A 24,110-nucleotide genomic window follows, 5' to 3' on the forward strand; every position below is an offset into this window, starting at 1 on the left:
TGTCCCGAAACAAACAAAAAGGGAGAAGGGATAGTTCGTCATCATTTATTGACCCTTATGTCATTCCAAACCTTACTTTCATCTGCTGAACACCAAAGATGACTGTTACGACGGTAACCAAACAACATTGACCCCCATTGACTCCCATTGACTTCCATTGTTTGGACACAAAACAACGGAGTCATTTCTCAAAATACCTTCTTTTGTGTTCAACATAAAGAAAGAGACTCTTACGGGTTTAGAATGACATGAGGGTAAAAAATGAAAGAATTTGATTTCAAAAGTGCACCCAGTAGAAATCATGACCATAAAGCATCTTAGTATTACAGTAGTTTGATATCTCTCTGAGAACAGTCTCAGCTTCAACATGTACACCAACTTCATCACGCACAAGCTAAAACTGTCCGTGTGCCACGGTTTGCTCTGCGCTGAGCACTTTTAAAGTGTGAGATTGTTTAAAATGGGCTCTTCGGCTCATTTCAAGTGCAGCCAGAAGTCTCCGGAAGAAGAGTGTGCCAGCTTGATAGGGGAGTTTAGAGCGAGCGCCACAAACGTTCCTGCTGGCTAAGGTGTTTTCTGTCTGTCTCAGTAATGCGGCATGAGAGAGGTGCTTTAGGAGAGAGAGAGATTCAGGGCTGTGTGCTCTGATGGGGTCAGAAACTCATTCTGCTCTTATCGCCCCTGTTACAAATGTGCCACGGCTGCAGAAATGAAAGTTGTAAGCTCTTTGTGCAAGCATGTATACACACTCATGTGCGAGTTGCCTACTTGACCTATATCTTTGAAGTTTGATGAACTGTTGCCCCGTCCTGCTGGTCAACAGCATATTTTGGTCAAAGAGTCGATGTTAAAAGGTTCTATGATTTATTTGTGCTTCTTTATTTCAAAAAACGTCATGTGCCGTGTGATGTAACGCACGCTTTTCATTCTGTCTTTCTCTTTTTAGGCAGTACTATGAGATGTTGTATAACCAAGCCGACGAGCTGCTCAACCTGGTGGTCGATCAAGGGGTGAGATACACCGAGCTGGAGTACATCAACGCATTGAGTCTCCTGCACCGCAGCCAGACGGGCGTGGGCGACCTGACCATGCAAAACGTGCGTCTGCAGCGACTCAAAGAAATCATCTGCGAGCAGGCCGCCATTAAACAGGCCACTAAGGACAAGAAGATCACAACAGTCTAGACTGAGAGCATCTTCTGTTTGCGTTCATGCCGTTTGTCTGGATCACACATATGTGTAGACCAGAGATGACAGCAGCACTTCCTTTTTCAGATTTTTTAACACTAAACAAACAAAGCAGAACATTTAAATCTGAATCAAAATGTTGAACATCTGTTAGACGTAATGTGAAATTAAACAATAATCATAAAATACTGAAACAGGAAGTGCTTTCAAAATGGTCTATTGCGATCTTGATCAAAAGTGCTTTGTAGATTTGCGTCTGATTTACAGTTTTGTTTGTTTCGTCTTTTTTATATGTTTGGTGAGACACATTTCAGAATAGACGGACACACATTCACAGAAGGAACATTTTCGTAACTGAAACACCTTTCAGAACGTGTGGAAGAATTCTCTCGCTGTTGCTCGGGGACATTTTCTTCTCATTTTCCTTCTTTATCAAACCGCTGCTCTCAATTATATAATCTTCCTTCGCGACGTCGCCGTGCCCGGCCTGAAGCCTGTGCCTGGAATAACAGATGCCAGATTAGAACGGTGGACTTCTATCATATCAGGCTTAAAGAAACGACGTGCCTCGCTTTTGTTGATTTGTTCTGCTTTTCCAGGAAAGGAAATAGGAATTGCTAAACTCATTTGGCATTTCTTGAAATGTCCCCTCTATTGCTTATAGTCAATTTTGCTGTTTCAAGTATAATTGGTTGTGTGTGTGTGTGTGATGTCCATTTGCTGATTCTGTATAAATGGACCATCATTGACTTGTATGGCATTATGATGTAACATCACATTCAAAACATTGTTTGTGGCTCTGTTGATGCTCTGGGTCTATATACAAAAAGAGTTTAGCATTGTTCCAACTTTCTCTTATTTTTTTAAACCACTTCTCACTAAAACAAATTAAAAGGAATAGTACTTAATAAGAAAGAAAGAGAAAGCCCTTTTGATACAAAACTTGGGCATAAAGCAGGAAAGCCTCAGCAATATATCGTAATGATTCGATCCCTCAAATCAATATTTTCTAAGGAGAGGAACACTGTGACAACATCTCATATTCTCGACACATTGAAATCGTGGAGTTATAACACTGTTGCGGGAATGTTGTAGAAATGTTACATGAATGATAAGAAAATAATTTGTCGTTGTGTGTTTAAGTGTCATTACAGGGCTCTAACCTGTTGCTTAAATGAACCACCTGACTCACATACTCCTATTAGCTTTATAGTTTTTCTTAATTAGAAAAATCATTTTGATTTAAGATGAGGTTTGCACAGTATCAGATACACTATGTTTTGCATTGTTTTTTTGTAGGCTACTTTGTTTAGTGTTTAACGTCATTTGAGATGTTAAATTAAAGGGATGTACATGCTTGTAAATGACATTTAATTGCGTACATGCGTAATAACATTGTCACAATACTCACACAGATCTGGACTACTGAAGGGTAAAATTGCCAATGTAAACATGAAAATAAAATGAATTTAACAAACCAAAAAAACTTAGTTTGATGATGTTTTCATTGTTTTTACAGGAACGCTCATAGAAAGATCAACTGTAAAATGTACATCATTTATTTCGAAGAATTTATAATGCAGGTCCATGCAAAACAAGCAAACGCAAAAAAATAGTAGCCCATATTAGGCTAATGTAATAAGTATGTAATAATTAATACCAATTTGTTTGGCATGTATTTCATACGAATTAAATATAGGATTGTTTCTATTTTAGTTAATTCTCTTAAAAAATGATCAATGAATGCAATAATGCCGTTGCTGAATCAAAGTCATCTTTACTGCGCATGTGCATAGCGCTCTCCTCGCTTTAGTTTACTGTGGTTGCCAGGTTACCGCATCGCGTTCGCCGCCTGTGTGTTTGAGGGCTGCCTGCATGTCATTTATAAGAAAGTTTGTTTTTCGTTCATCAGAGAAAATTATCGCCATTTTAATCGTCAAACAATAATCAACCGTGACGTTTGTGTTGAGCTGAAAATGTAAGTCTCACTTTCTCCATTTGTAAACGGTGATCTCTGGAGACTGAAGAACACGAGCGATGACACTTTCAACAAACACCACAACAATGGAGGTAAAAAAAACTTATAACGCTACTAATGATTAACTACTTCTCTGTATTTCTTAAACGGTTATTAAAATAGCACAAACTAAATTATGCAGTGATCGTTTGGTATGAGTTTAATGCCCAAAGCAACATTGAGTGATTTGCTTACATTATTCGTTAATGTGAAGAATGATGGTGAATTGAGGGAGGAGCAGGTATCTAAAGGCCTGTCAAATCTGGGATTATCAGCGACTGGACTGCAGCACACCTACTTGTGCCTATCTGTGCCGGTGAGTGATGCCTATGAATACATTATACAATATATACATCATACAATACAATATACAGCAGTGGGCAAAAGTGATGTCCTGAAGGCGTTTGTATGCAGTGTTTCATAATAATGCTTCCTCACGTTATATTAAACTATATTAAAGCATGTTAAACCTAAATGTGAGTTTATGATTCAAAATGAGTCAAATGAAAATGTGATTAATCAGCCTATATACTCATATTATATATATTTATATACGTAAATGGAAAAGACAAGATGGAGATCACTTTCGGCCACTACTGTTGATATCATCCATGTATAGCTATAGTATATCTATGCTAAGTTTTCCTTTTATAGTTCTCCGTGTTTATTCAACTGAGCTCAAGGGTGGAATATTAATACATTTTAGGAAGCATTGCCATTGTTTACTGGTACGAATTTGTTAGAGAGAAACAGAAGTGGCCCCCAAATCAGTTTACATCACTTTTCTAATGCGTCATACTCTGCTCTGGTTTCACAGTTTTACCGGATGACATTTTATTGGCACCTTAACTGAATTCCCTTTTTGTGTTTGGCCACAGGGGCGAGACTTGAAAAATGTCTCCGTTTTATGCAATTATATCCATCTTCAGAAGCTAGAGCTTCCCCACAATAAAATAAAAGGTAGGTTTACACCCCCCTAATGTTTTGGGTTACAAACAAACTATATGGTGAAATATGCTTTGCTGTCATGTTTCAGATCTACTCAAATTTGTCTTGCAGTAATGTAGATGTTTGCTCCCCTTATATCCTCTTGCTGAAAATGTATGCCGGATGCTTTTTTTCCAACGGTGCCCTTCATGGTTGCTTGGTAGTGTGATGAATAATCTCAGCTGTGCGGACGGTTGTCATCCATCTTTCTCCTGCTGTTTCTGCTTAATGTTTTGTGACTGGTAGATTTATCCTGCGTGAGTCACATGCCACACCTCATCGTACTGGATGCGTCCCACAACCAACTCACAGATTTCTTTGGGTTCCAGGCACCAAAAAATCTCAAGGTGAATCGGTTCATTACAGAGTCTAATGCGATGATGTGTGAGCTTTATCACATACTGTAACATTAGGTAACTTAACGGGATAGTTCACCCCAACATGAAAACTCTGTCATCATTTACTCACCCTCGTGTAATTTCAAACTTGTATGACTATCTTCTGCATAACACAAAAGAAGATATTTTGAAGAATGTCGGTAATTGAAAACTGTCGGTCCCCATTGACTTGCAATGGTTTTGTGTCCAACAATAGAAGTAAATGGAGACCAACAGTTTTTATTTACAGACATTTGTCAAAATATTTTGTTTTGTGTTTGGCAGAAGAAATAAAGTCATACAGGTTAAAAATGACCAAAGGGGGAATTTTGATGACAGAATTATCATTTTGGTGTGAGCTTTGCCCGTACGAGTTACTATTCTGTATGAGATGTTTTATACTAGTATCCAATTACATTATTCATTAAAGTTGCGTTGTGAAATGTATTTTATTTTTTGGAATTAAAATAAACAGTGCACATAAATATAAGGAAACAATCAATTCAATTAATTTAATAAAGTTGTTATTACAATCTAATATGATAAAATATCACGGCATTTCAAAAATCGAAGGTCTACTAATGTTAAACATTCGTGTGCTATCGTGTTTTGGTTTGTTTTTATACAGGAAGTAAATTTCTCACACAACAAGATGTCAGTAATGAAGGATCTCTCTGAGTATTCATCTTTGTCCAAGCTCATTCTTGACCGTATCCTTCTGAACACCGCAAACATGTACTTCACAGCTTATTTACTTTAGTAACATATTTCAGAGGCGGTGTAACAAGAGTTTATGCATTAGGAATTCATTGGCTCAGGAAATGTTGGTGTTAGATGCCAGAATGAAGCCAGGCAATACAAATAAGATATTGATGATGTCATCTTAAAAGAAAGTCTGTCAGAATTGACTTTTCATTTGGAATAATATGCAAGTTAATTCGTTCACAATAATACGAGCCATCTTTATTTAGAAATCTGCTTTTATGTTGAATTTCCGCCATTGGTTTTTTAGAAGCAACTTTCTTTGACCATGCCTCACTGCTCAGATAACTCATTTAGTGCCATCAGGGGGCTCGAAAAGTGTGAAAGGCTCTCTCACCTCAGCCTGGCCAATAACAGCATCTCATGCATTAGTGGTCTGGACCATCTGCCCCTCAGAGAGCTCTGCCTGGTACCACCAGCCCTCTCAAACACACACACACGATTAACCACACAGATTAATAACATCAATAAAAACAGCAAATTTATTCCTGCAGATTAATGATAAGTGCATAAAGGTTCAGTATAAAATATCAGTTTGTATCATGAAATACTTGTTAACAAAGGTCTGTAGATTAATGAATGTGTGTTTTGAATTGGCAAATTAACAGTGTGAGTCGATGGAGGAAATGTATATTCATGTTTACGTCTGTTTGGATAAATATGTCACGCTCGATGTGACGAGGCGATAAACGAATCTTGTCATGCTTGGGTCCAAGTGGATATATCTGAACGTCTGGGATGCTAGTCTTCTCTTCCAATAAAGTGTTTACGAGTCTCTGTTGGGTTAATTAACTTCAAGACTTCTCAAATCCAGCTGACGTATTTTTCCGTTCACTGTTCGTTTTCCCATCACCTGTCGTCCTCATCCGGGTTATGTTTGTGTCATCACATTTAGAAAGGTGACCACGCTCGCTGTCTGTGATCGTGTGGGCAACATTACCGCCTCTTGTTTTGCCACGTCTCCCCTACGGTTTGATACCCCTGACAGTTGTGCGTTTTTCCAACGGCGTGTCTCCCTGACTGTGGGTTTTTCGGCTGTGCATGATTAAACTCCAACCCTTTCAGAATCTCGAACAAAGCATGGTGTTGATGCCCGCCATATGGCCGGTCAGCGTGCCACCAGACCTTTGCCACTCGGCTGAAGGATGTTTATGCTGTCCTTTATCAAAGAGATTCTTCATCATCAGCAGCCCTGTTGTGTCCTTTGGTGTCTGTGTCCCCCCGAGGCAGAGCTGCTGGCATGAAAGAGCCTGGACTTCATTCAAAAATCACACACACGCAGCAGTAAATACGCTCCTACGCACCTTCCGCGTGCTGAACCTGTCTGCCCCCCAGTTGCTTTGAGACCCTGAACAGCGTGCTCCTGTCAGCCTGCTCCTCTCACACCCATCAGACTTTGGATCCGGAGCTTCCAGAGCCCCTCGTGGTCAACGTCCCCCGCTGTTCTGCTCCAGGCGTGGGGTATTGGAAGGCCAGGGCTCTGGATGATAGACCGATGCTGTCTTTCTAGGGCAGGAGATTCATTGGGGTGTACGGAGAGACACGGATTCATTATTATGTGTTTTCAACGTCTTACCAGCTGTTCACCTGTCAGTCCCTACCCATCAAATTTGTAGTAACTGAGGTCGCCTGTCAATCATGCAAGTCACATGCAGACTTTTTAGTTACTTTCTTGAAGTCGTTGTAATGATAATACTTTGTGTGTGTGTTAAGAGCGGAAATGCTATACAAAAGATTGAGAATCTACAGACGCTCCGGAAGCTCCAGGTTCTAGACTTGTCCTGTAACCGGATTCAAAGCCTCTCAGGTCTACAGACACTCTATCTCATTGGAACCATCAACCTTCAGAGCAATCTGGTAAAGGATTTGCTACATACCTGTCTTACTGTATTATGCAAATCCAAAATAAGAAAGGTATAAGAAAGGGCTAATAGAACACAAATTTATGACCAGATAAAACCGGAAAGATGGTGTGTGGAAAATTGCAAACAAATAACATATAAAACATATAAAACCTGTCATCATTTACTCACCCTCATGTTATTTTAAACATGTGTGACTTTCTTTTTTCCGCAGAAAACAAAACAAGATATTTTGAAGAAAGTTGGTAACCCATTCACTTCTATTGTATGGACACAAAACCAATGCAAGTCATTGGGTGCCGGTAAACAACATTCTTCAAAATATCTTCTTTTGTGTTTTGCGCAAGGAAGAAAGTTATACAGGTTGTGAGGGTGAATAAATGATGACAGAATAATAATTTTTCTGTGAACTTTCCCTTTAATTTTTAATATTTATATTATGCTGTAAGTTCAGTTTAATTTCAAACTTAATACATCTTTTATACAGTCTTGGGGAAAAAAGATACTGCATGGCAGAAAGTTGTAGTACTACATTAGTTTGGTCAGTAACATGTTTTAGGGGCGGGGCTTAGCAAATTAATTATTTCTCTTCGTGCCTGTTGTAAATCCTCTTTTTGTGTACGGTCAGATCAGCGAGATAAAGGAGGCCTCACATTTGCATGACCTGAAATTGTTGAGAGACCTGAATCTTCTCAAAAACCCAGTCCAGGTAAGACCACATCAGTACTCTACATCAAACAGAGTCTGTTGTCATCACTTTACATTTTCTCTATTGCCATTTGCTTTCTTACAGGAGAAAGATGACCACAGATTGGCTTGGATCTTCCTTCTTCAGCATCTCACGCTTCTGGACCAACAGACAGTAACAGCAGAAGAGAAGGTTACTCAATCATCTGACAATAATTGATCAAATAAAAATGTTGTACTGGAATGTGTTTGAAAATAATGCATGTTAGTGATTCAAAACTTATGGCTGTGTGTGAAAATCACATATATGTTGTCTTTCCTTTTTAGGTGTCTTCAGTGAACAAGTATGACCCTCCTCTGGAGGTGATAGCAGCAAGAGATCACATGACCAACTTGCTGTACCAGCTCATGCAGCCGCAGGTTATATTTGACAGGTGTGACTTTAACTTTGGCTTTCCAATTCATTTTATTGAAATGTGTGATCCACAACCCTATTAAAACAAACAACGTGCTGGTTTTGCATTTTTTGATGCTGGTTTAAGCTGGTCAAACCAGCAAAGGCCTCAGACATAAACCTCTTAAACCACTGATTGTTCTCAGTTGTGAATTAATCTTATTTTAGAGCTGTACAGTGAGTCTTCATTTACAATAAAGTCAAGCAGAAGCTTATAAACTATCATCCATGTCCATATTAACCTGTATTTTTGCATGGCCTTCTGTTAAATTCAAGTACTTTGCCGAGCCTGGATACTCCCTACCCCATGTTGGTTCTCACTGGTCCACAGGCTTGTGGGAAAAGAGAACTTGCTCATAAGCTGTGTCAGGAAATCAGTGAATATTTTGCCTATGGGTAAGTGTTTGCTTTAAGTGCGAAGTTCTCATATTTTTTAACAAATTGCACATTGTTATTAGTATTTGCACTGTAAATAATTATTTAAAATGACATTATTGTCTATTAACTTGTAGTGCCTGCCACACCACCAGGGGGCCCTATTATGGTGAAGAAGATGGTTTAGACTATCACTTTGTCACCGAGGACGAATTTCAAACTATGATTCAAACGGTAATTGTCTCTACATACCGTTTCATCATATGATGACTGCTAAGATCTCCTGGTAGCACTTGACATGAATCCAAAGTATTTGACTCAACTCAACACCAACACACCAAACAGTATTGAAGTCATTTGACATAGTTCTGTGCCCATTCATCCGTAGAAACGCATGTCAAATATTTGATGGGAGCAAAGAATTTACCCAAGCCCCCTCGGGTGCTTTTGAGACAGTGCATGTGTAGTCTCACTCCCGAGTGTTGGACTGTACAAGTCCAGTGTTAGTGATTGATAGATGCTTTTGATGTGTGATTATAACCGTATGCATCCAGCGCAGAGACGAGACTGGGTTAAGGTTTACAGACTAACCTTTCTTACCTTTATCACAGTAACGCAGATGTGTGCTGGCATTTCTCTGCTTGTACCCTTAACGAAGATTGTGGTTAAGTACCAACGTTTTAAAGCCTACCTAACTAAAAACGATCGGAAGAGGATGTGTTTGAGGTTTGTTTCATTGTTGAAATAGTTTTCTTTGAGAAAAACCTTGACAGGAAGAGACCGCAGCATCACGCTGGGTGATAAATAGCAATGCAGAGGCTAAATGGACCCAGGTGCTGTAGGACACAGGGGTCAAAGGTTCGCTTTTGAGCAGCCGTCTAAAGAACGATATTCCCCGGCGCTCAAAAGGTGAAGAGTTGGGGTCGCGGCTAAGAGCGTTGCGCTGCTGTGAATGTAAACTCAACGCCGCGATGCTCCCCTACAAAAGATCGACTTTGGTTGAACTTTCATCATGTTCATCCTTGACATCTTTTACTTTCTCACACTCAGGGTAAGTTTGTCCAGACGATGCGATACGGAGGTCATTGGTACGGTCTATCTCGGGAGTCTATCGAGCAAGTGGCTCGCGAGGGTCTGGCCTGCTGTGTACATATGGAACTAGAGGTACGTCATTTATAAAACATGTTCCACTATGTTAAGAAAAATCGACCAGCCAGGAAACACCGCAGAATGGGTCAAGTGGTTAAATGTAGTGTTTAAAGGATGTTTTGTGTGTTTTTTGCAACACTAGGGAGTGTATAGCTTGAAGAACTCATATTTTGAGCCGCGGTACGTCCTACTGATCCCAACTGCTGTTGAAAATTATGTATGCTGTTTGAAAGCCAGAGGATTCTACAGTAACGCTCAGATGGAAACGGCTGTGTCTCGCATCGATTTGTATGCCAAGATTAACAGAGAAAAGCCGGGCTTTTTCGATAACGTCATCTCATGTGGTAACAAACATTCAGTAACGCTTTGAGACCAATAAAAATGAAAATTCTCTCATAACTTACAGTACCCCCCTGCTAGATTTGCCTTTCTTTTTTCAAGCACCAATTTCAAAAAGGTGGCATGACTTTCTCAAAAATCTCTTACGTTGGTTCTAATGGAAACTTGGTTGCTCCCTCGGTTGACCTTCTTTTATACATGCTGTGTATTTTTGTTTCATTGTGATTCTAAGATGATCGTAATGAGGCTTACATGACTCTAAAGCAGTTGGTAAAGGAGTACCTCGGTGTCGAGGAGCCGGGAGGAGATTCCAGCTCAATCACACCTGACAACACCTCTTCTAGTAAGCGGTTTTATTATATGACATAATATCAAAAGTGTCCCATTTCGTGAATTTCTGCGGATGGCTTGGAATGAATTCAAAGCCTCAATACTTTGAGTTTGATTTTATGGGGTCATTAACTGAAGTCAGTTCCGTCTACGGGACACTTATGGTGGATTATAAGCGATATAGTTGTAATAAGTTGTACCCGGTGTGACGCTGTGACATTTCACTGCTCCAGCCGCAGCAGACATCTGTTCACGATGGCCCAGTGCCCTGATGATACCTCTGTTGTAGACTCAACAGGTGAGTTACTGGCAGCCGAAACGGAGAAGGCTGACCTCACGGACTCCTACAGCAAGAACTACCAAAACAAAATCCAGGCCAGGATGACCCCTAAAAGGACCCCAGCCGTAAGTGAGAGAGCGTTATTGCTTTTGCTGCGGCGTCATCCCATTCGGTTGAACCACAGGGTTGCATACTGTAGCTATTGTAGGATAGGGTTAGTTCTTCGTTTTTGTATATTTGGGTCAGGGTTATGAATAACACATACGTCACAGATTCGTCTGTCTTAAATATTTTTGTAAACCCTGTAGGAAATGGCTTCTCATAGACGCGAGAAGCTAATTCGAGAGGCTCTGAAAGGGAAGAGTCCTGGTGCTTATGCCGACCTCTTTCAAAGGTAAATCAATAGAGTTTTCTGATTTAGTTTGTAAATGTAGCCGTTTTGAAAGAACATCTTTAGCAAAACACCATCGCAGCAAGCATGAGTATTTGTGCATGTAAAAAAATCCCACTAACCCTCTCTCTTTCTCTCAACAGGTAGTCGTCTAGCTTTTGTTGAAACTAGTTACTTTGTGTTGGCACCTATTGTATTATTACTCCTGTATGACATATCGCTTATTGCTCCCTAAACTCTTTGTAAGTCGCTTTGGATAAAAGCGTCTGCTAAGTGACTAAATGTAAATGTAAATGTTTATTTTTGTGTCACAGGAGTGGACCAACCGCTCAATCATCATTAGCCTCTCATTCCCGGCCAACAGCAGGTCCGATGCGTCCGGTTGGCCTCGGTGGTCCTGAACTCGATGAGCTCAGCAGGTACGCCACACACACCTTGACATTTTCACCCCTACCCTCTGACCCCAACCCACCTCCACAATTAACCTTCTCCCAAATCCTCATTGTCCCGACAGACATGTTTCATCCCGCAGCCCCTTCCTTTTTATTTATAACCTCTGTCTCCATTTTACACACATCCAGGCTCGAATATCGAACTTTTTATCCCCGGCTCAAAGTTAAAGCATTCAGACCTGCCCCGGGCCGCGTGGAAGATGTATGTGTTAGAGCACGTAAAATGCAGATTTATGAGGATCGGTGCTGTTGCCTCTCCCGCCTGTGAGCTCGGGGACTCTAAACAGGCAAGGAAATACAAGACTGCTCCTGTGAAATATGCATGTCCCCAAGATATTTAAATACACTGTAATTTAGCTCATTAAGAGAAATCCATCGAGACGTACAAAACCCGGCCCACGTAGCATACTGGCATTTGCTTATTAGATAGGAAAAATTATACAGCTAATACGCTAGTTAAATTGTGTTAAGCATGGCTTTTTGTTTATTCTCCGGCCGCAAAACGCAATGCGTCTTTTTTACGATCTAGTTATGAATTCTACTACAGACTTTTATGAAAACGATTGAAACGCAAGCGGTGGAATCAGGGGATATGTGTGAGGAGACCACTGCCAGCTCTGTGAAAACAAAACGCTGTCATTCCGATGCCAATCACAAGTGTTTGTAATGAACGACTTGAGACCTTCGTTTATTCAGTTCTGATGTGTGTGTGTTTTATCGGGAGCCTATAGAGAGTGAGTCATTTCCATTTTATAACTCTTGTTCTTTGGATTTTCCTTTCGAGCAAACAGAGGATTGTGGGAAAACCTTTATTGCTTTTGATATTTCAAAATAATGAGATCACCGATGGGACTGCCTTTTTATTTCGCTCTCATCCACTCTGGAAGTTTATTTTCATTTCATGCGTCACAGTTCAGAAGAATCCCGTGCCAGTTCTGGCCTGTCCATGAGGAGCTCGGCGGGCGTGCGCTCAGCGGAAAGCCCAGCCAGGGGATCTGACGTTGGGTCAGGGCTCAACATAGAGCCTTTGGACATCTCTTTGTTAGGGCAGGAGCGAGACTCCAAAGGTGAAGAGCTGGCGGCAATAACAGATCACAGATTTCAAAACTTTCTACGTTTATAGTTCTTATAGTCTGTTTTAGATTCACAGCAGATGTTGGAAATAATGTGGTATTTATTTGCAGGTCGCATGGATTCACGTCTAACTCCCGATGCTCCTCGCCTGGGCTCCGAGCGTATCTCTCCGACCCTGCCGTCGTCACCGGGGCGCCCAGGCGCCAACACCAAACCGGTCCTGCCCCCCATCCCGTCTGGACGTAAGACCAATGAGTCTGGCTCAAAACTGTGACAGATAGAGCCGAAAGAGAGAGGTGAAGAAAAACATATTTGCGTTGTTGAATATCATTTAGGTGTTGCATCTATCTAGTTAGCTGTAAAATAAAAAGGGAATTTAAGTCGAGTTTCATTATTTAATTTAAAGTTCATTTTAACAGTAATTCAGGATATGATAATGCAAAGGACAGTCAGTGCTGTGATGCAAAGCCATAGTCATGCCATTGGAAAATTGGTGATTCTAATCCCTCTGTGGGACAAGTGAGACAATAATGGCATTAATGTGTTTTTGTTGTCGTTTTGCAAACTATATTAATACGAAGAGCATATATATCAACATTTAATATTATTATACGATTCTGACTGGTGACACATTTATGTATAAAGACCACTAAACTGTAGAATTCAGGTAATGTGTCATATTTATATAAATCAATTCTGCATTTATTTCATTGGTAGCTGTGTAGTTGATAAATGTAAATGTATTTCTCAAATAGAGTCATTGTTAAATGTACAACCTCTTCTGCTGGCAATCCCGGCCAGCTAAAAAAACCAATGGTTAAAGAGACAGTCCTTTTGAAATGAATGTATCTTATGACTAAATCTGACACTTATGACTAGAATAAATATCTTAAAACATCAATACAGGATAACTCTTGACACAAGTTGGGTTTCATTGCAATGTAAATTTTTCATCAGTGTAAGGTTGACGTGATTCTATGTGTATTTACACACACCTGGCCGTCCATCAGCGTCAGTCTCTCTTACCACCAGATGTTGCAGTGATCTCATAATTCAGTTTCAGACAAGATAGTTCATAGGGCTGTGAGAGCTCCTGGGCATGATCTACATATAAAGTCTTTTCACCTTACTGACTTCTATACTGTCTGCTATGTTTCATTATATACTCATCTATTTAGAAAAACTGGGAATGCTGAACGATGTGAGATTATTTGTCAATTTTGGTGACGGTGTTTATTAAGACACACCTGATAGCAGTCCTCAAATATTTCGCTTCTCTCCTTTCATCTTTGCACATATTTCAATAATATTCGCACAGAATAACACTCTCATATCTCATTCCATCATCCAGAGCAGGACTGGGAGAAAAAGAACACAATATGAATCATCTTTTTTACCGAGGGACTAAGAAAGAGGCAAAATCAAAGTAGAGCTGTTGTGGTCTGCACGGCTTTGGTCTGTAAGTGCAGATAGATGTGTTTTTGATAGTAAATACCAGTATAGGCTATTGATAGTTTACGTAGGTAGAATGTTATGTACTGGTGTATGATGTATGTTTATTTTGGTCATTGAATAGAATGCAGAGGATTGCTAATGAAAATTATTGCAAATCAGTGAAAGATTTTTTGCCAAAATGGATCGTGAATTAATTTAATATTAATTCTAAAGTACTTCAGTATTTTAAAAGTAAATTTCAGATTACAGACTTCATTAATGTACATATATTTGGAATATTTGCAGCAATACCATTGATTCTGTGTCTTCTTTAATTTCATAATTATATCTCTTTACCAAAGTAATTATTGCTTAAATGTAGCTGTTTTGCAACAATGTCAAATTGTGAAAATGTCAAATTGAATAAAATTTAATTGAAAAAAATTGTTTGTGTTCGTAAACGTTTCTTGCGCAGAAAAATAACATAGATTATATACAGTAGATATATGTCAGTTGATTGATGGCATGTATAAAAGGGTATCTATAAAACGTTTATAGTCTAAAGGTCTTTGCACATACAGTCCGCAATGTTTGTGTGGGATTTTTCGTATTTGGCTTGTTTGTACGATGTCTCTGAATTGTCACACAAGGCCACTCAAAATATTGCTACGGATGCGAAAAACGCAGAAAATCGAACCCGATCTGATTTTTTTTATGACAGACGAAAATATCGGAGGCAGTGTGTAAATGGGATGGACACAACGTGAGGTCGGATTTATTTTTTAAAGTGCAGAAATTTTGTCCGCAAATTTGGGACTCAATGTGCAATGGCTTTACAGTTTAAAAACCTGATGTAAATTTAAACATAAGGCTGAATAATAACCATCATAATTTGTTTGTATTATATAGTATTTCATTATAGCTATTTTAGCAAATCTGCTTAATACAAACGTGTTATTATGACGTAAATAAATCAGTGTGAACTCGCAATACGTTTTGTACTAGCAGTGCTTTGAGTATTTTTTAACTTGGACTTTTTTTGTTTAGTGAAAGAGCACAACCTATCACAGCACAAATCCAAGTAATGTGTGACTGATTTTAATTTTACACAAATACATGCAATATAGTGAGATCGATGCATTTGGGACCACAATAAAAGTTTCCTTCATGTAAAGTAAATCAGCTGTCAACTTAAAGAAGCAAATATTCTTTAAAAGCTTGATGATGTAGATTTATTTTTAAGGAGCAATACTCCAAAGTGTTACTCTAGCAGGATCAAGGTAGTCGTGTAATTACTTACAGATACAAATGCAAAATTCTGTTATTTAGCCTTGCTTGGCGGTCTATTGTGTTGAGTCAACATTTAATCTTAAAAGATGTAGTTAGCTTTACCTCTGAGAATTCATGGGCGCTTCTGTTTGGAATCCATGCAGCTCGGCTGTTGTAACCAAGGCAACTGGCTCTCTGCAATGCACCTCCTGTTTGCCTGTTTGGAGACTGCAAGCCTGGAGCCACTGACTTTATGTGCCAAAAGCACCACATTCATTTTCCCTCATGCTGTTGGAAGAAGATTTCTAATACTTTTAATTAGGGAATACTCTCTCTTTATCGCTGAAGGTCAACCATTATGATATTGTCTCATCATGAAACGCACTGATAATTCTAACACGCCATGTTTCTGTCGCATCAACTGAACATATTGTTTATCCGCCTCTTAATAATGAAATACATACATGACTTTAACAGTGGCATTCAATCCCATTTGCTCTGCATGGCGAATCCGAACAAAGAAGCCGTCAGGTGAAGTTAAATGTTTCTCTCTCCACCTCTTTCTCTCATTCGCTCTACCCATCTATCTTTGCATGTGTCCCATGCCGTTAACCCACTCCAGATCTCATGTGGAGCAGGACGCCAGCTGGCTGAAGCTTTTTCCTTCATCTTGGTCAAAGGCTTTACCATGGGTCATAAAGGTACTGCAGGTTTTTAAAAGCCCCATTTCAGATCTTCTGCAGAGCAGCTCTGTGGATGTTATCAGATGTGTTTTACAGGTTTATTTATCACCTTTGATACCGCAGCCAAAGTTTCTGCTTCTCTCCTCTCTGTGTCCTCTAAAGCAAACGTGGAATCGGGAATACTTGGCTTGTCTAGCCAGATCCTCCGATATGGATTTAAGATGAGTGGCAATGGAGATGTATTCTTTTCAAGACCGAGATTAAAAGTTAAAAATGTATAGCACTGTAATGAATAAGTCTGCTTTGGTAAACGTATCAGTGACACTGTTTGTGTCAAGACATGCCTAAATGGAGGTCAAGGGTCACAGCTAGGGTCCAATAGTTTTTTATGGGTTTATAATTTATTATCATTAATGTTAGTACTATTATTATAACTATTATTACCACTTATAATTATAGTAAAACATATCCATATTAATTACAATAGCAATATTAATAATAATGATATGATATTTTATTGTTATTTTTGTTATTATTATTACTACTAGTACTACTACTATTATTAATATAGTACGGAAATATTTCTTGTTATTATTATTATTATTATTCCTACTGGCTATAAAAATGACAATGCAAATATTGTTTTCTTGCATATTAGTGACAAATACCTCTAGCAACCTTTGGTATGTATGAAAATTATAGTTAAAATAAATAATCTAAAATGATAAAAACGCACTTTCAGTCGAACTCGGTAAACTAAATTTGTATCGCTGTGTTCCCTCCTAGTCTTACGTAATCTCTCACACATCCCAGGGCCTAAACCCAAGCCAGAATGGGCACTATGAAGGCCAGCTGCAACCCCACAGGGCTGCACAACTCACACACCCTGCCTGTGAGCACAGGTTCTGTGCGGGGTGTTCACTCTCACCCGGCAGATATCAAGGGCTTAAGATTCCTCTCCACATGGGCCAGTTTGACACCTTTGAAGCCCGACCCTCTGTTTACATTCCTGAAGATAATGATAGTACTAGTTTTCACAGTAATATGGATGTTTATATTGGAGGAAGAGGTGATGGCTTCTGTTAATAGTGGGGAAAGTGTTCATGTGGCCTGTTATTAAACACAAGGAAATAGATGGGTAGATCACCTAAAGTGTCATAGTTATAAGCATCACGATTCATTATGAAATCTGGGTATTATGTGGGAGTAGTTTACAGCCATGGCAGTATTTACAGTAGTGCCTGCAAATTATATTGTATTACAGTATATTTAAAAGTGACTTAACTCCGGCTTTAAAAACATTAGGACCAAGTCCTCAATGACAACACAATTAGACTACATTTAGGCATTAAATATGCACTTTTAAGTGTATTTATTAAGGGATAGTTTAGCCTGAAATTAAAATTCAGATATTTTGAAGAATGGTAGTAACAAAACAACTCCGCCGCACATTGACTTCCATTGTAAAGACATTTCTCTACATCTTTTGTGTTCCAGATAATCATATACTGGCTTTAAGTAACAAATAAATGGTGATCAAATATTTTATTTCTTGATCCAAGTTTAATCATAATGACAAACCAAATGTTAGTATTGCAGTATACAGTGTTTTAACAGTTCCAAACTTTACTATTGATATTTCCTTTAATAAGTCCTTCAGACATTCCTCAGTCTCCCTTTCCTGTTCCCATAGCTCCCACGCTCTTCTCCTAAAGACTAGGCCATCAGGTCTTCTCTAAAGCACACACACATTCAGTCCAACCAATTTCCACTGTTTCTCATGTGACCACGCACCGCAGCTTATTCTATATAATGATCTAAGGTCCATACTCTCTCTTTTTCTTGTCCATTGTTTTCCTCATTATTGCCTCTCTTCCTCCAAGAATTGATCATTAGATGCTTTGCACTAGCTTCCAGAGCTCCTGACAGATGTGGGAGGTGATGGCATCGCAGGGTCGAGGGGTGGGAGGTGTGCATCTTGCGGTGACCATAGTTGCGTCTCCAAATCATATGGACACTCGACTTTAGCCACTGAAAATTTTTAAATAATTTTAACACGGAATCTTACCAACTCATGTGTTTCGTATGGTGATTTATATGTGCACAAATGAAAAGAAGCATCACAGCACCTGGTTGAGTTGCATTGCATGTGGTTTATTAATATGATGGGTTTTTCATGCAAAAAAAATGTTTCGACTGTTGTGAATGAGTGTGTAAGTGCCTATGTGTACTTAAGTAGAAAGAAGACACTGAATTTTGCCTTGGGGTAACATAGGGCTTGTTCCTGCTTGTGGTTAGCAACCCTTTCAGTGAATGTCAGAGATGGCTGCATTCCTGCTCTAATAAATGTGTGCATGCTTTTGATATTCAGTAAAGCATAAATCAGGCCTGGGTTCAAAGACCGGCCTCATTAGACATCTCGCTGTCTGTAGCCCACGGACTGAAGCGTGTGTATTTGTGTGTGGCTATGTGATTTTGTCATAAATAATTTAGAAACACAGCCAAAGTCATAAACACATACAGCACATGCACACATACAGCAGTGCCGCAGACACAAACATGCAGACCCCGAACAGTGGTGCTATTGTGTGAACTGATGTGTTTAACAGAACTGACATACTCTTTCTCCTCCCCTTCAGGTGCTGTCAGTCTAACATTGTGTGTTTGGCCACCTTTTGACATTCATCAAGTGCAATGGTTTCCTTAGCTCATCGAATACCAAACCAAACTTTGTGTTTCTGGAGCAGAGCCAAAAGAAGTGCCGTAACCTGCCTGGATTGTGTGCGTGCACTGGAGACTCTTAGTTTTGGATGCTTTTTTAGGACCCTATACTGATGGCTGCAGTATTTTATGATCACCCGAGCGTAAATAAACAGTCAGCACCACAGAAGGCGTAGTTATTTATTCATGAAGTATCATTATCCGTGAAATACATTTTACCTTTGCCATAATTTTCATTTTTGGTGTCATTTGGAGCCAGGGAGAACGTTGTGAAAAATTGTAGTATTGAACGATGGTATTCTTTTCAAAAAAGGGCTTTTGTTATGTATCTTTTTTCAAATTTGGCTGTTAGACAAAACAAAAATATTTTATTATTGTTTATTTTATGTATTTATTAACCATTTTTAACTCATTATACATTTATTTAATAATAATAAAGCCTGATAAAGAATTTCAAAATAAAATGTATTCATGGAGTAACATATTCAAATACATTTTACCGTTGCCATAATTTTCTTTTTTTATTGTCATATGGTGCCAGACAGGCCGTAGTCACTTTGAAAAACTGTAGTATGGAAAATATGTGTCTTCCAGTGAAACATTGGATGACAATGGTATTCTTTTCTATAAAAAGGGTTTTATTTTTAGAATTATTTTTATGTAGCCTTCAGATAATAAAGGGCTTTAAATAGAAATGTGTTGTATTGAAATCTATTTATTTTAAGATTTTTATTTTCTATTTTTAATCCAAATGTATTCTTTAATCATTTTATTTATGAGACTTTAAATATTCAGAAATAATTTGTTTTTAATTTATTTGATTGTTTTATGTTCAATTTAATTTTTATATATTTATTTTATCAGTATAATTTATTATTCATTCGTTTATTTATTTAACCACATTTTATGATCTTTGGGCCTCTACTATTCTACATTGTTTTTGAATACCAAAGTCTTTGTCCCACATAGAACAAATTCAGATTTAGAACATCATGAAGGTAAGTAAATGATGAGGTTTTACTGTATGTTGTCACACTTTTAAATGAGTGCTATTGTAATTGTAATTTAAAGGTATGTAGGTGTGGTTTAGTCCTATTGGCACTGAGCACACATCTGCATAGTCAAGGTCTTTTGATTGAAGAATGGTTTTGCCTTGGCAGCTGTGGACTGATCTGAGTGTTTGGATTGCCGTCGGCAATGATGCCTCAAGTCGCTGGAGTGAGAGAGAGAGAGAGAGAGCCTGCCAGTTGTGCCCGAGACACACTCAACTGAAATATTACATTCATATTCAAACACACACCATACCACCTCATTTCTTTCCTAGTAGACACACTTCCATAACTTTAAATGAGGCACTTGTGTTTATATTACATCAATCAATAGTTTTCCCCCCAGTAGCAAAGCTCAGGCAGGCACATTATTCAAACATGGACTTTCAACTCATTCCACGTCAAAAACACAATTAAAGTAGAGTTGGAAAGGCACTGCAGGGCAGAATAATGAACCGCCGGGGCCATCGGAGCACAGAAAATGAACTTATAATTAAGATTTCAACATTACATTAAATCTATACATCATCAAATTGGAATTTGTTTCTCCGAGGAGTCTGTGAGGCAATAACTCTTCATTTATCAGACCTGAACACAAACTTTTGAAAACATATTTTTTTGGGGTGCGGGAAATGATGCATTTAGCTGTGGTGATGTCTATGTATGCTAGATATTACAGTATGGTCCAGAGTGATGCAAATCTGAAAGAGTCGATCCCATAGCCAGCCTGTTAAAACAAGCTTTTAGTTATTTCGTTTTTATGTTTTTACAACACCATGTCAGCAATACAGCCCAGCCCTGTGAACGCCTTACGTGACTGACAAAAGGTTTCTTTGGTAAATTTGTCTTTATTACGGTCTTTGCTTCTCTCTTGTTCTGTTTCCTCTTAAGCCGTAAGCTTAAAATGAATCAAAGCACTCTTCAGCTGCAGTGTGAACTACTTTGGGGATTTTTATGTGCTAAAACTTTGCAATTAGCTGCTAGTTAATAAAGCCTGTTGATATTTCCCACGAGGATTCTCCGTTATCAGCTTTGTTCAGCACTTTTATTTCTAAGTGCTTTTAACTGTTAATGATGCCGCTGGAGCACCATTATTGCACAGTGAGCATCATTTTTGAGGTTTCAGATTCAAGACAGACGTTTAAAATGACTAGAGACTAGCTCACTAGTTCTCGTATAAATTAGATGCAATTATGTTTGTTTATATACAGTATGTATGTGCAAAATTAATTCACTCGGCCATAGCCATCTTGTTACATTGCTTTTAGAGTGAAACCTTTTGAATGCTGTATAATGTATTCTGGTAATCCATACAATCAGATAACAATCATATAAATAATGTGCTTCTTAATCTTGAATCACATGTTGTGAAACTATATCAAATCCCTTTAGGCTTTTTTAGCTGAAAGCTAATATCTAAAATTCCATATAATAAACAAATCATTTATTTTACGTTCAAAGCCAGTTCACACACATTTTTTGGAGTCTTGTCATCCCTCTTTTTTCTTTGGTCTTCCATCGTCCCTCCAGACGCCTAAAGACACAAGGATTTATGATGCTCTCGGTACCCCTTAGAAAGAGCTCACCTAATGTCCAGAGAGGTCGTGGACATGAAAGCCTGACCTCTCGTGCCCAGCAGGTCTCAGCACACCTGTGGGTCAACCAAGAGGACATTGAGAATTCATTTCTCCCCTTGTGTCTTTCTGTTCGTCCAATCCTTCCGCCTCAGTGACTTGATAACATCTCTCAAGGGCTGCCTGAGGGACCTTCAAAGACACAATGTGCCATGCAATTTTTTTAAACTGATGAGACGTTAAATCAGTGTGCTGGAGATTCAACAGTTCATCGCAATTATTATTTGTCCCTCTGAAGTACTTGATTCTGATTGGTCAACCTACTGCTATCGCTTGTCCATATGTTTGTATATTGACTGAAAGATGTGTGGTTGTATAAAAATTGAACGGCTCAAATACTTTTCCCCAAAGTTGCATGTTTATTTGATGAATACCTGCCTCTGTGCTCAAAAGAAAATGTAAACATATCTTTTAATTAAAGGTTTGTTTACCGCCTGCTTTCTGTGGGACTTAAAAGCAAAATGGTTGTTTGCGCTAAGAAAATATCCAAGTATTGTATTGAGTTATGCAAATCACATTTAACAATGAGCTTTTTTTAAACATCAGTCTAGTTTTCAAAGGAATCTAATACAATTTAGCGAGATCTGCCAAGTGTTTGCCAATAGGGTTAGACTAATAAACTTGTTTTCCTTTGAATTACGTTTCTTTTTCTTATACCACTGGCAGATTCTTTTCAGACTAAAATGAGTTAGATTTAGCTGAAAAACAGACTTCCTGTCTAATATCGTTTTGTTTCCCAAGTGAATGCTACTTATTTAAGGATGTTTGTTACTGGAAAACAAAGCGAAAATACTTTAGTCTTAAAAACACTTTTCATTTAAGCGCTCGTGCTGAAGCTTTAAGAAAGTTGGCCCTGAAATCTTTAACAAGCTCAATTCATCACTTTCAATGCTCAACATGACTCAATACATTCTTCTAGCACACTTTACAGCCTCTTCAGTTTATTTCCCTTTTCTCTTTAGGATGGTCCCGTTCTTCACCTTTGACCTCAGAGGTCAGAGCAGTCGGGTCTCTGTCTGTACGTGGCTCTGCTGAGTTATAGTGTGTCATGACTGACAGCTGGCAAGAACCAATAAACTCCATCCCTTGCATTCCTGTGAAAGACCCTTAAAGAAGAGCTGTCATGTGATGTTCTTGCGAACAGGCCTGCTGTGTTTTTACTGTGTTTTACCCTGCTGTTCTAGCACAGCTTGCCGTGAGGGCATCTGAACAGCTCAGGGGTCAAGGGGGCTTTAATGTCTTATCCACATTGGTCTTAAAACCAATGCTTTACACTTCCTGTTGAATATGTCCAACTTTAGGACCTTCTGAACTTTTTCAAGCACAGGTCAAACACATAATGACTGTGCGATTCCTCAAAGGTAAAGTAATGTTATATTATGGCTAATAAAATTATATGGATTCTGCAAGGATTAGAACCTCTTACACCAAAAATGAGATACGTAAACCTGGACCATAAAACCAGACTTAAATAGCACGGGAACATTTTTAGTAATAGACAAAAATACATTGTATGGGTCAAAATTATAAATTTTCCTTTTATGGCAAAAATCATTAGGACATTAATTAAAGATCATGTTCCGTGAAAATATTGTGTAATTTCCCTACCGTAAATATATAAAAACGTGACTTTTGTGAATAATATGCTATGCTTAGGACTTAATTTGAACAACTTTAAAGGCCATTTTCTCAATAATTAGATTTTTTTTGCACCCTCGGATTACATTTTTTTTTATATTTGTTTCTCGGCCAAATATTGTCATAACAAACCATACATCAATGCAAAGCTTATTCATTCAGCTTTCACATGATGTATAAAACAAAACATAGAAAAATGACCCCTAAGTTTTGTTGTCCAGGGTCATATATAATAAACCCAAAGAGCAACAAAATTTCATTCTGTTTGTGGCTGCTAAATATACCTAATATACAACTTGTCCTTCAAGTGCTCACTTAGCACTTTCATAGTTCATGCACTTTCTTTTCACTGTTTCTACCCCCTCCCTTCTCTCTCTCCCCTGTGTGTCTTTCGTTGCCTTTTGCCTTAACCGTGAGCCAACCTAGCTCTTCCACACCCCCTAAACTTTCTCCTTCAGAGTTATTTGCTTCATTCATTCACTCTCAGTCTCTTTTGCACTTTCCTCTGAGGCTCTCTTGGATTCTCACACCCCTCCGTACCAAAACCAATTATTCGATTATTGGATTATTACCGTAATCTTGTAGATCTCCAGTGGATTGAGTCAAGCAGACGGGTGTCGATTCTGAGTTAGAGGATCATGGTTCTGTGTACTGTAGTAGAGGTGAGTTTTGGTCTCTAAAGGTGTTCTGTAATGTAACTCTAATTGATGACAATTTGTATCTGCTGTCTTCCACAATTCTCATTTTGCAGCTCATTGCTTCACAATACAAAGGGCTGTATATCTGCCAAGTTCCTCTCCTTCTTTCCATCTCTCTTCCTCTTTTTGTCAATCGCTCTGGATGTGGGCCAGTCGTTTAGTGCCTAAGCTACTGCAATTGCTCTCTTCAAAGTTGATTCTCGCTCAACTCTCAGAACCAGTATGACGGTTTTGAGTTCATTTATTTGATAATGCATTCTG

General features: G+C 38.7%; 3 protein-coding genes across 5 annotated transcripts in view; all 3 read left to right on the top strand.

The window, feature by feature from the left end:
* exoc4 (exocyst complex component 4) overlaps positions 1-2,671 on the top strand; it is a 96,663-nt gene extending 93,992 nt beyond the window's left edge. The window contains exon 18 of the mRNA XM_056748497.1: positions 947-2,671. Within this exon, the coding sequence (XP_056604475.1) occupies positions 947-1,184 (238 nt within the window). The 3' untranslated portion in view covers positions 1,185-2,671. The remainder of the gene's footprint in view (positions 1-946) is intronic.
* Positions 2,672-3,027: 356 nt separating this feature from the next.
* lrguk (leucine-rich repeats and guanylate kinase domain containing) lies at positions 3,028-19,355 on the top strand. Of its 3 annotated transcripts, XM_056747445.1 has the most exons (21): positions 3,028-3,257; positions 3,419-3,520; positions 4,083-4,164; positions 4,438-4,538; positions 5,197-5,278; positions 5,615-5,739; positions 7,044-7,187; positions 7,821-7,901; positions 7,986-8,072; positions 8,207-8,313; positions 8,610-8,729; positions 8,846-8,942; positions 9,759-9,872; positions 10,000-10,201; positions 10,429-10,539; positions 10,816-10,931; positions 11,115-11,200; positions 11,512-11,616; positions 12,562-12,716; positions 12,834-13,019; positions 18,749-19,355. In XM_056747445.1, the coding sequence occupies exons 1-20, from the start codon at positions 3,225-3,227 to the stop codon at positions 12,995-12,997; spliced, it is 2,214 nt and encodes a 737-aa protein (XP_056603423.1). In that variant the 5' UTR covers positions 3,028-3,224; the 3' UTR covers positions 12,998-13,019; positions 18,749-19,355. The 3 variants fall into 3 exon arrangements, with proteins under 3 accessions (XP_056603423.1, XP_056603422.1, XP_056603424.1); XM_056747444.1 differs by lacking the exon at positions 18,749-19,355 and having other exon boundaries at positions 12,834-14,501; XM_056747446.1 differs by lacking the exons at positions 12,834-13,019; positions 18,749-19,355 and adding an exon at positions 11,779-11,936 and having other exon boundaries at positions 12,562-12,691.
* Positions 19,356-23,645: 4,290 nt separating this feature from the next.
* Positions 23,646-24,110, top strand: part of col7a1l (collagen type VII alpha 1-like) — a 53,343-nt gene continuing 52,878 nt past the window's right edge. Inside the window, 1 exon segment of the mRNA XM_056748775.1 lies at positions 23,646-23,813. The gene's annotated coding sequence lies outside the window, so the exon portion shown is untranslated.

Source organism: Triplophysa dalaica, chromosome 5 (genome assembly GCF_015846415.1).
Source record: "Triplophysa dalaica isolate WHDGS20190420 chromosome 5, ASM1584641v1, whole genome shotgun sequence".
Classification (NCBI taxonomy): Eukaryota; Metazoa; Chordata; class Actinopteri; order Cypriniformes; family Nemacheilidae; genus Triplophysa; species Triplophysa dalaica.